The sequence below is a fragment of the Balaenoptera borealis genome (genome assembly GCF_965194805.1).
Source record: "Balaenoptera borealis genome assembly, chromosome: 3".
In the NCBI taxonomy this organism is placed as follows: Eukaryota; Metazoa; Chordata; class Mammalia; order Artiodactyla; family Balaenopteridae; genus Balaenoptera; species Balaenoptera borealis.
In genome coordinates this window covers 173,943,747-173,955,917 of record NC_138866.1, presented here as the reverse complement: position 1 = coordinate 173,955,917, position 12,171 = coordinate 173,943,747, and the positions used below count along the sequence as shown (strand labels likewise).

The 12,171-nt window shown below is 42.2% G+C and overlaps 1 protein-coding gene across 2 annotated transcripts in view; it reads left to right on the top strand.

Annotated features, from left to right (window-relative positions):
- The window catches only part of PRTFDC1 (phosphoribosyl transferase domain containing 1), a 93,873-nt gene extending 84,524 nt beyond the window's left edge, over positions 1 to 9,349 (top strand). Inside the window, exons 6-9 of one of the 2 annotated variants that reach the window (XM_082385652.1) lie at positions 1,248 to 1,330; positions 1,813 to 1,859; positions 6,601 to 6,677; positions 8,082 to 9,349. In XM_082385652.1, the coding sequence (XP_082241778.1) occupies positions 1,248 to 1,330; positions 1,813 to 1,859; positions 6,601 to 6,677; positions 8,082 to 8,129 (255 nt within the window). In that variant the 3' untranslated portion in view covers positions 8,130 to 9,349. The other variant, XM_082385653.1, reaches the window with a different exon arrangement.
- The last annotated feature ends 2,822 nt before the right edge of the window (positions 9,350 to 12,171 follow it).

Sequence of the window (12,171 nt, the reverse complement as noted above, 5' to 3'; positions counted from 1 at the left end):
TGAATTCCCACTGTGTTTAGGGCTCTTCAAATTTACAGAATAGGAGTCAACTAGAATCACTGGCTTGAAATAACCTAGAATGGAAGCTTTGCAATAATAGTTGCGTGGTACTTTATCTGGTTTTATATCTAATGCCACCCATGTCTAAATTGGTTCTTATACCTATTTGTGAATCAGACATTTTCACAGAAGAGAAAACTAGCCCACAGAACCAAATTTTTTTAATAGCAAAACCAAGGTTAGAACGCTCTTCACCCTTAATTCAGTGTTCTTGCTAATGTCTTCTAATGACTTGGAACAATTCTCCCTTCGGCATCCAAATCATAAATAGAATCAATCTAAAAATTTGCTATCCAGGGGAAATCTATAATTTAATTTGTTCTTCTGTTTAAAAAATAAAAAGAAGAAAGAAAAGAAAGAAAGAATGGGTCCTGTAGCCCAGCAGACCTGTCTTATCAGCTGGCAAAACTTCAGGGAAGCTGTTTTCAAGCTTTGGTTACACTTGCCTGAGTGTGCCACATGTATCTGCAGTTCTGCCTCAGACATAACCCATAAAGTAGACCCTCTAGCCAAATGCATGGCCCAACCCTGGCTAAATTCAGACCTGTTGTTTTGACAGTCAGCTCCTGGCAGCTGATTTCTGCCCCACGGACAATCAATCTCGGCTGCCCATTCTACTCTAATTGTGCGGTAGCTCATCAGCGGGGGTGAGCCTCAGCTCACGGCAGCCTCACGCCCTCAGAACTCACAGGCTGTCCCCAGCTGCTGCCCAGACACATCTCGCTTCCCAGCCATAGAATCTCCTATTAAGAGAGGAGAGCAAGGGGGGAGGCATTTATCCATTCAGCGTATTCAGATGTACATCCCAAGTGCATGAAAATTCATGCGTCCTGTGTCGTGTTACATAACCTCAGGGCCAAATTTAGTCCTTGAATGCACGTGCACGAGTCCAAATGCACTCAATAAAGGGCCCCACGTGCCTTCCAGAGGCTGAATTTAGCCTTTCAACATAGCTCAAGGATTCTAGGAGGAAATAGTCACCAATATATCCCCGCCAAACCCAGCTTCCAGAAAGAAGCACCTGTCTAAAAAATATAACCGGCTCTGCCTCCTACTTTTACTCTAATTTGATGGCAGTTCTAATTATGATGCATTATTAATAAGGACTAGAATCATCTGTCTGGATGAAACGCCTTTTAATGTAGCCCAAAGGCATTTGGTTGAATTTGTCTGTCCTTTTTGCAAAGGATGTTGTCGGAACTGGGAGGACCATGAAAGCATTGCTCGGTAGCATAGAGAAATACAAGCCCAACATGATTAAGGTCGCCAGGTGAGTACCACATTCACATCACCGCTGTTTCTATCTTTCCAAACCAGCACGAGAGGGATGCTAACACAGGAAGCTGTTTCCAATGAGTGCAGCCAATTCCACACCACTGACCCTTTGCCCTGGAGTGTTATGGTTTGACCATACTGAACAAACAGCCCATTTGACCGCTAGCCTGAGAGAGAGGAAAGGGAAGAGGACATGCTTTGCTGTGTGTCTGAGCCCCTCTTTCCGATGCCTCTGTTAGTTGTTTCCAGGAGCAGCTGGCAGAGCCCCAGTGCCCGCGCCCCTCTCCCTTCCTTTTATCCAGAATCTCACTGATGAGGTGCCGCAGGAGGCAATTTGAGGGCTGTGCTCATGCCCCATGTGCCCGAGGGGAAAAAATGCATGTTTCAAATATATATTTTAATGATTTTCAATCCTATTTGCGATTCACAAACATTTCATCTGGATCACTAAAGCTTTTTTTTTTCTTTTAATGGTAGTTTGTTGGTGAAGAGAACACCTAGAAGTGATGGCTTTAGACCTGACTGTAAGTGTTTTGGGGGGTTTTGTTGGTTGTTTGTTGGCTGGTGGTGGTGTTTTGTATCTCAGAATCTTTGGTTTCCTAGTTGTTGGCATTCTTGTGAAACGGAAGCTATAAAGATTTGATGGTCCCATAAATGGTCTATGGTCTCCCCAGCAGTAGACCCCTCTACAACCAGAGGTTTTCATTTTCTCATTTGCATCTTTCCCAGGAACTGTGTTGTGTACACCGAATGTTTTTATTTTTAGGTTTTCCATAGTACCTTCACTCCTAAGAACTCAGCTAAATTGGTTTCAGGGGGTAGGGGGAGACGTGACCCCCTCCTGGGCTGACTTGGATGCACAGGATTCCTGCCTTGGCCTCTGTCCCCACCAGTTGGACACAGAGAGGCGCTGGGAAGGTCGAGAGGTGTTCTACTGTCTCCAGGACCTGTGAGCGGACAACGCACAGTGCTGACCTTCAGCAAGCCTGAATTTTAGCACCGAAGGGGAAATATGAGACACCTCTCCACCACCTTCAGACACAAGTATAATAACACAGAGAATTAACAGAGCAAATATCTCTAGATACCATCTTCGCACTTGAGTTCAGACACATGTTCTGAAGGACTTTCCTCATCTAAGGCACTTTCCTCCCTCCTCCCCGGGATACGAATAGTTCTAATGCCAGAGAGGATAAACAAGCTGCTTGATTATTTATTATTCTAACACTAGAGGCGATATTTTTTTTCACTTGCATAGGCAGACTTCGGCTTGATTTTTATGACTTACATTTGCACTCAAGCCTCTGGGATAATTTGGCTGCAGTTCTCATCAGCAAGCTGAACAAACATAAGCACAAGAAGCACACTATGGATGGGTAATGTGCCAGTGACACTGAACCAGTGATTCTTTATTCTAAAAACAAATTTCATTCCTACGCGGGGTGTATTAAATCTAGACAATGTCAGTTCTGGCCACATAGACCCAGTAGCATGTCCCTGTCCAGTTATTGGCTTGGGGAATGTAATCTGGATATAGTTAAGGTCCAACAAGGTTAATAAACAGAAATCTAAGGAAATAATGTAAGATACTGTATAGAGAAGATTTCAACTGAAGTTGAAAGACATGCACTTCAGACATATCCAACTAGTTACAAATGTCTTGTGTCACAGCAACAGCATTAATAAAATAATAGCAGCTAACGGTAGTAAGAGATTTACTTTTTTAATTTTTAAAATTTTTTAAAAATTGAAGTATAGTTGATTTACAATGTCTTAGTTTCAGGTGTACAGCACAGTGATTCAGTTATATACATATATGTGTGTGTGTGTATATATATTCTTTTTTAGATTCTTTTTCCTTATAGGGGTTATTATGAAGTATTGAGTATAGTTCCCTGTGCTATACAGTAGGTCCTTGTTGGGTCTCTCTTTTATATATAGTAGTGTGTATCTGTTAATCCCAGCCTCCTAATTCATCTCTCCCCTCCCCTTTCCCTTTTGGTAGCCATAAGTTTGTTTTCTATGTCTGTGAGTTTGAGTTACCATATGATCGTGCAATCCCGCTCTTGGGCATATAACCAGAGAAAACTATAATTTGAAAAGATACATGCCCAATGTTCATTGCAGCACTATTTACAATAGCCAAGACGTGGAAGCAACCTAAATGTCCATCGACAGATGAATGGATAAAGAAGATGTGGTACATATATACAATGGAATATTACTCAGCCATAAAAAAGAATGAAATAATGCCATTTGCAGCAACATGATGGACCTAGAGATCACCATACTGAGTGAAGTAAGCCAGACAAAGACAAATATCATATGACATCGCTTATATGTGGAATCTAAAAAAAAAAGATGCAAATGAATTTATTTACGAAACAGAAAGATTCTCACAGACATAGTAAGAGATTATGATGTGCCTGACTCTGTTCTAAGAGCTACACAGAGATTAACACATTTAATCCTTGCAACATTCCTCTAAAGTAAGTGCTATTGCTGTGCCCATTTTACAGATGAGGAAATTGAACACAACCAGGTTAAAGAGCTTGCCAAGGTCACGACGCTGTAAGTGTAGAGTCAGTATTGAACCCAGGCAGTCTGGTTGCAATCATGGCTTTTACTCTTGCCCTGCATCTGTAAGTAGCATCTGCCATTGCAAATATAAGTGTAGGAACTGCAGCCATTTACCAGCTAGAGATAGGTCACTCTGATTCCTGGCTGTTCTCCTGTCCTACTGATCCAGTGTTCTTCTTTTTTTTTTTTTTTTTTTAATTAATTTTTATTTATTTATTTTTGGCTGCGTTGGGTCTTCGTTACTGCACGCGGGGTTTCTCTAGTTGCAGCGAGCGAGGGCTACTCTTCGTTGCAGTGTACGGGCTTCTCATTGTGGTGGCTTCTCTTGTTGTGGAGCATGGGCTCTAGGTGCATGGGCTTCAGTAGTTGTGGCTTGCAGGCTCTAGAGCACAGGCTCAGTAGTGTGGCTCGCGGGCTCTAGAGCACGGGATCAGTAGTTGTGGTGCACGGGCTTAGTTGCTCTGTGGCATGTGGGATCTTCCCAGACCAGGGCTCGAACCTGTGTCCCCTGCATTGGCAGGAGGATTCTTAACCACTGTGCCACCAGGGAAGTCCCTGATCCAACGTTCTTTTTTTTTTTTTTTTATGGCTGTGTCGGGTCTTCGTTGCTGCACGTGGGCTTTCTCTAGTTGCGGCGAGCGGGGGCTACTCTTCGTTGCGGTGTGCAGGCTTCTCATCACGGTGGCTTCTCTTGTTGTGGAGCACAGGCTCTAGGCATGTGGGCTTCAGTAGTTGCAGCATGCGAACTCAGTAGTTGTGGCTCGTGCGCTCTAGAGCTCAGGCTCAGTAGTTGTGGCACACGGGCTTAGTTGCTCCACGGCATGTGGGATCTTCCTGGACCAGGGCTTGAACCCGTGTCCCCTGCATTGGCAGGCGGATTCTTAACCACTGAGCCACCAGGGAAGCCCCAACGTTCTTTTACTCAGAAGGTTTGGCCTTCTGAATTGACTTTTCCAGTCTGAGTTGCCACGCCTGTTTTAAGGATTGCATTGCTCGCTGTAAAGTCATCATTATCCTTACAACCAGGGGTTCCTGGGATTTGCTAATATTCTTTTAGCTAGCTCAGAATCTCTGTTCTATCTTTCTTCCCGGATTTCTGAGGCTTTGTACTTTTTGGTCCTTTCTCATAATTGACTTTTTCCTTTATGCTCAATGACACCTTTTATATCCTCTGACATCTTATTTTCTGCTCTGCTTCTTCTCTTTGATTATTTTTTCTCAAGAAACCTACAGTTTGGAGGGATCAAATAGGCTTCCTAACAGTGACACATAATGGAATCCTTAGAAAAATAAGTCCCTCACCTGTAGCACTTTCTGCGAGCAAGAACCAGTTGGTTTCTCCATGTGAAAGCATCCTTGGTCAGAAGGACCAAAATGGTGGTGAATGGTCAATGATGGAGATATATTTCTCTGGGCTGTAAGTCCACTGGCTATGCCAAAGTACTGTTTCATAAAAGTAAGCAAGTACATCTCTCGTTTGCAATACCGTAATAAGCATAAGATTCCCCAATACTGGAAAGAATTTGAAAAATCATTGGGCTATAGTTTCAAGACCTAAAGAAGAAGAGCTATTATATATTCCTTAAGAATTCTTTTCAATAAAAATCATCTGGACTTCTCTGGTGGCGCAGTGGTTAAGAATCCGCCTGCCAATGCAGGGGACACGGGTTCAAGCCCTGGTCCAGGAAGATCCCACATGCCGTGGAGCAACTAAGCCCATGTGCCACAACTACTGAGCCTGCGCTCTAGAGCCCGCGAGCCACAACTACTGAGCCCGTGTGCCACAACTACTGAAGCCCGCGCGCCTAGAGCCCGTGCTCCGCAACAAGAGAAGCCACCACAATGAGAAGCCCGCGCTCCGCAATGAAGAGTAGCCCCCACTCGCTGCAAAACAGAGAAAGCCCACACACAGCAACGAAGACCCAACACAGCCAAAAATAAAAAAATATATAAAAAAATAAAATTTTTAAAAAAATCATCTTTCTTTCAATATATTCATCCTTTGCTTAACCTAAGTATCTCCTACTGCATTTAAATCCATTTACTCTCATCCTGCCCTCAGTGGAGACAGAGAGCTAAGTACTATCATCTGCATTATGGACTCAAAGACTAGCATTAGAGTAACCCTTAGCATTGTCTTCCTCAGGCCGAACAGTCCCTTTTCCTCTCATCTTGTCTCCCGGGTTTTGCTTTCCAGCCCTTTATCCAGCTGAGGACACTGAGCGCCGTGGGAGGATGGCTTCCTATTGCAACAGCCTGTGCCCCTCTTCATGTATTACAGCATTGGGACACCTTCTGTTTGAACTGCACTTCATGCTTTGCAGTGTTTCCTTTGGCATGATATCATTGGATACTGCTTGCTTTGGAACAGCAGGGCTGCGTGCCTGACTCATGCACACTTCTTGATATCCACGGGGCTGCCTGAGCCCTTGCTCAGCTCTGTCTACCGGGAGTGCAGTCCTTTTTCACTGTCTGTTTGCTGGTCGTCCTGTCTCCCTGAGTAGAGTCACTCTGGTCCAGGTCCTACTGGGCTCATCCTATGCATTGTCTGTCACTTTTCTCACTTACTTCTGCCTAATGGAAGGTCGTCATAGGTTAAGTGCCAACAATAGCATATGGTGGCTTTATACTTATGTTATTTAAATTGTGTTCCTTTTTTTTTTTTTCCTCCCTCTCTCTGCTCAGATGCTGGATTTGAGATCCCAAACTTATTTGTGGTGGGTTATGCCTTAGATTACAATGAATACTTCAGAGATCTGAACGTAAGTCTTGCATGCAAATCCCTAGCCCCCTTTTCACAAGAACTTAACAATGACATCAATTTAACAAATTTTTGCAATAGCTGTAATGATGGCTGCCATTTATTGAGTGTCTTCTGTGTCAGGAATATTCTGGGCACTAGGCATTCGTAATCCCAATGAATTTCCACCACTGCCCAGCAAGGTAGGTATTAGGTTGATGGAAGCAATTATGATTGTCTCTATTTTGTATGAAGGAAATAAGGAAGTTAAAAGCAGAAAGACAGCTTGTTACTGATTTTTCTCCGTCGTCATCGACTGTGTCTCCTCTCAACCATACTAACAGTCAATATTCAATAAACTGTTTAGTGTCAGTGCTTGAAATCTAGAAGTTTCCAATTACAGCAGCATGTAGCTCATAACTATTCCCCCTTTGGGAGAAATCATTTTAACATGTAGACGTGGACCCCCAACTGTATGACCCTATCACTGCTGAATGATCTGGAGGTAAATATTTTACCCAAAGTGGACCAGTCCGTGTCTCTCTCCTAGGATTTAGAAACCTAAACCCAAACGCCACAGAGACCAAGGGATTTTGGACTTAAGCCGTGGGCTGAGGTCTGGAGCTACCCTGGTTCCTGCCTTCTAGTTGCTTCATTGCTCTGCTCTTCCTCTACCTCTGTGAGCTACCCCAGTACCCTACCAGTAACACCCCCCTTTTGCTTACGTTCACCCTGTTAACACCATTTCTGTTGCTTGCCATCAAAATATTTCTGACACATTTCTTGCTACCGAAAAAGGGTCAAAAGAGAGTCAGTACTGTGTTTAGCACAGCTCTTTCTCTATTCACCCTAGAAGGTGTAACTTCACCAGTGGGACACATCTATCTCCACCACTGCTAACTATACTCCACCACCCTCAGCATTTCTGGTTATTACAGACCTACAGAGCCAGATTCAGAAAAGAGCTCAAAACTAAAACAATGAAGAAACTTTTGTCAAGCATTTTAGCGGGTCTCTTTAGATTTTACGTATATGTGCACGTATACATATATGTGTGCATGTGTGTGCTTATACATGTATGAATGTACATAAACATATAAATACATAGATATGTATTTAAATGAACAATAAGCAGGTAGGAGATGACATTCTGTTCTTACTGCATCCCATTTTCTGCACTTTATACAGTAAGTCCCCTAAATATGAACCTTCAAGTTGTGAACTTTCAAAGATGCGAACATATTATAAACCTATCACGGTACAGTACTATATAGCCGATTGTGTTAGTTGGGTACCTAGGCTAACTTTGTTGGACTTACGAACAAATTGGACTTACGAACGCACTCGGAATGGAACTCGTTCATATGTAGGGGACTTATTATATTTTGTTAAGAGGCTGATGCATTTAAATCCTTTATTGTTTCAGCACATATGTGTGATCAATGAACACGGCAAAGAAAAGTATCGAGTCTAAAGAAGTAAATTTTCACCATCGAATCTCCAGATAACATCCTACTTACGACTACACTCAGGAAGCCAGCATGTAAAGTTTGTCTCCCAGGCATGTTCACTCAGCAGGATTTAAAAGGAAAAAAAATTTTTAATGAGCGAGCTTTCTTTTCTGAGATTATAACATAACATGAAGAGTCCCAAAGGTTCTTAAGGAAAAGAAAGCAATCCTTTTATTTGACTTGTTCCAAATTAAACACTCTGCCTTTCGACTCAAACTGCCTTCACACCCCTGAGATACACCTTCTTTTGTTCTGATAAAGTCGTTATGCTTGATTACTATACCGCCACCTAGTTACTCAAATATTTTTCACTTACCTTTTTTTTTTAATACTTTACTTTGGTAATATTTTGCAATCTTAAAACCTGGAAGCCTTTTTATTGAACCTCTCAGCCCATGTACTGGAACTGCAAGTAGATTCCCATCCTAATAAAGGAGGGAAAGGACAATTTAATATAAATTTCTGTTTGCGCACTTCTGACAGGCCATTATTATCTGCTTTGACAAAGTCTTTCTGAACAGCAGCGTACAATGAATCTTAATGATGTTATGAAATGGGCCTTTGCCCAGTGCTCTTGATTGGAGCTTCCGGTATGTGATAACGGTACGTCATGTATGCTTGGATGTACTCAACTGTGTTTAATACTCTGAATTTTAATTAGAAAAAATACAATGGCAGCAAGGCCCTGGTTTCTAAGCGGCATCCTTTTATTCATGCAGGACATGAGAAACAGCAAATCGGGGGTGGAAGGAGAAGTGTTTTCAGTGCTCAAAACTGAGCAAGTATAAATTTTTCATGTATTTCCATCAGAGGGCAAGACACTATTATGTATTATCCTAAAGAAGAATACAGAGGTTGAATTATTTTTTTAAGTGGCCTTATGAGACTGATCACACGACCCAACGCGCTATAGAAAACTAGGATAATTAAGAAAGTTTTTTCTGAATAACATTTTTTTCCATTTCCACTGTTTTATGAGAGGTTTTCTAATTTATGGGGATTTTAATAGAAAATAAACTTGAGTGCCAATAGAGCTGTTTTTTCTCACTTCCTAAAAGGAGCAAATGCAAAATAAATAACTAAGCAGCCTTTGTTTGGTTCTGAACCGTATGTGGTGTATTGTTATCGGGTTCCAGCTTCCTTTAAACTAATAAAGAATAAGAAAACTTGTTATGTCTCATAACTGCTTACTGTTTTTCTTCCGCCTTCATATTTTTTATATACTTTCAGCCATTAAACTGTGTGTGAGCCAGTAGCTTAAATATACGACTGCATACATCTTCCCTGTGGCTTTATTTTTGTTAACCTGGAAAAAATCCAGTATATGCACCAGTATAAGCAAACGATTAAGCCAGGCTTGATCCGCTGCTTTTTTTTTTTTTTTTCTCGTTAAGCTTGTTTGTAAAAACAAGGAATTTTAGTTGTAAAAGAAGATTTTCCTGCATATCTTTGTTCCAGTCAGAGAAGAAAATAAACCACACCCAACTATCCCAAGGGGCAAACCAGCAAAGGGAATTCCTTCTGGCTTTGTTCCACAGACAAATTGGTATCCAAGTTATAGGTTGATAATTTGGTCTAACTGGCCAGTTTCTTGAACTATCAAAATTAATCTTCTAAATATAATTTTCCACTATGCCACATTTATATCAGAGGACCTAGAAAAATCCAAAGACATTTGATTTTAAATATAAAATTAGCCATAAAGTATGTATTATTGAAAGATTTTCTTTAAAATGTCGAATTTTAGTAAACATCAGTATCATTTTTGAGGACTGTAGGTTTATTCAGATTAGAAAGGAAATTGATCTCCTTCACAAGATTTTGAGAAGGATTTGTGAGAGTTAATGCTGAAAAAGAAAAATTCATCAAACACACAAGAAGTTTAATCGTTCCTGAAATGTTTTCCTGTCAGACCATATTTTGACAGTGATATCCAAGAATGTCATCTTGGGAAGAATTGTATTTCCTTTTCTCTTGAGCACTCTAATCTTTTTAGTATCGCTGAGTTTATTCAACCTAGACCAAAAATGTAAAAGCTTATCATCTGATTAACAACCAATGCATTTATTAATTTAGTGTTCCAAAGCTGATTAATAGTGGGGAAAAAAAAAAAGTGTGGCATGTGTCCCTGGAAACATTTGGATTCAGTTATAATCAACAGACTTTTAGTAATACTTTGAGATCTCTCAAACAAATCAGAATCCCTCATTGCAAATTGGCCCTTTCCTATTGGACTGGAATGTATCGCATATTGGACCATGTACTGCGCCCAAGGTGAGCTGCGTGAAGGTCAGATCCTGAGGTGCCTTGTTTAACCTTTGGATGTCTTTGGATATCACTTGTTTTGCCACGTCTCAGGCCTCCGGAGACTGAAAACAGCCTTGCAGAGCGCAAGCAGCCACTTCCTCCGCCTCCTGTGTGGTGAACTCGGATTTTCCCAATGGAGACAGAAGGTAACCCATCCCACTTCTAAAGACCTGCTGTCGTGGAAATGTTTCCCCACTTCTGTAACAGAGTTACTGCGTTCTAGGAAATTGAAACCCTATACCACACTCTCTGCCCAGATGTCTGGCTAATTTGGGCAAAAAACAGCATTTGGGAGTTTGACTTAGTTTACCATCATAAAGTTCCTTTGGATCCCCTGATGGCATCTGAGGACCACTGGGCTGGCGAGTTTCACGAAGGGAAAAGAGGATCACGGAGGGACATCTGGGATTTGGTGCTGGGAAGTGTGCAGAGTAAGGAAAGAGGATGCATGTGGAGAGGGCCGCGAGGCGCCATGGCCCCAGCCGTGCCCCATGAGTGGTTCTGAACCTTGTGGAGAGAAGAAGGCAAAGATGTCAGCAGAAAGAGCTGTTTTCCTGTAGCCTTCATGCCACACAGTGGAGCCTCCAGGCTGGTCTCCACATCTCACTGGGGATCCTGGTGCAGTTTTAGAGTGGGGAGAAGTCCTGGGAAAGCAGCTCCGTTTGAGGATCCCAAGGATTCTGCAGTTAGGGGAGTTCTTGGGCTGGGAAGGGTGTCCACATCCAGGGCGCTTCACAAGATGCCCCCTCCAGAGACTTCACAGGCCACAGGCTTCCACAGGGGACCAGAGCAGCCCATGAGAGGGATGTTGATGGCCACATGTAAGAAAGCTCTGAGCATCCCGGACACACAACTACCGCATGGGTCGTACCGTCCGTGCTGCTGGTACCCTAGGCAAGGATGCCTGGCCGAGGGGAACAAGGAGGAGCTGAGATCCAGCCCACACGCCACTTGTCAAGCCATGGACTGCATCAGCCTTCAGGTAGGGGTGTCTTTTTCTTAAAGGGGTTTCTTTTTCTAGGCCACCAGAAAAGGTTATCTTTTTGTAATTTCTCATCCACAAAAGGGTGTCTTTTTCTGCCAGGGTGAGCTTTGCTCAGAAATAGGTAGGGGAGAACATGGAGACAGGGTGTGGGTTCTGAAGTCCTGCAATTTCCAAGTGATAAGAATAAGCCTGAACTAATGTTACTGTGACCTCATCCATATCCAGGTCCTAGTGGGTGTTGACTAGTGAATAAGCTGTGTGTGAGGATGGTAAAGTTTAGATGATTTGTTCAAGAAACCTGGCTGTGAAGAGAAGAGACACAAAACCATAGCTAGAAGCCTTTTAAAAGATGGAAGAGGCTTGTGCATCTTTATTCGCTGTAGAGAACAAAAAAAATCAAACAGAATAGTAGAATGTATTCATTGTTGACCGCTGTGTAACAAATCACCCCAATACTGAGTGGCTTAAACCAACTAATTATTAATGATCTCTCATGCTTCCAAGAGTTAGGAATATGGAGAGAGCACAGTGGGGATGGCTTGTTTCAGCTCCGTGATGTTTGTTGCTTCTGCAGGAAGATTCAAAGGCTGAGGGCTAAACTGTCTAGTGTGGCAGCCATTAGCCACGTGCAGTTATTTAAATTTCAATGAACTAAAGTTAAATGAAATTTAAAATTCACTTTTTCATTCACACTAGCTACATTACAATTGCTC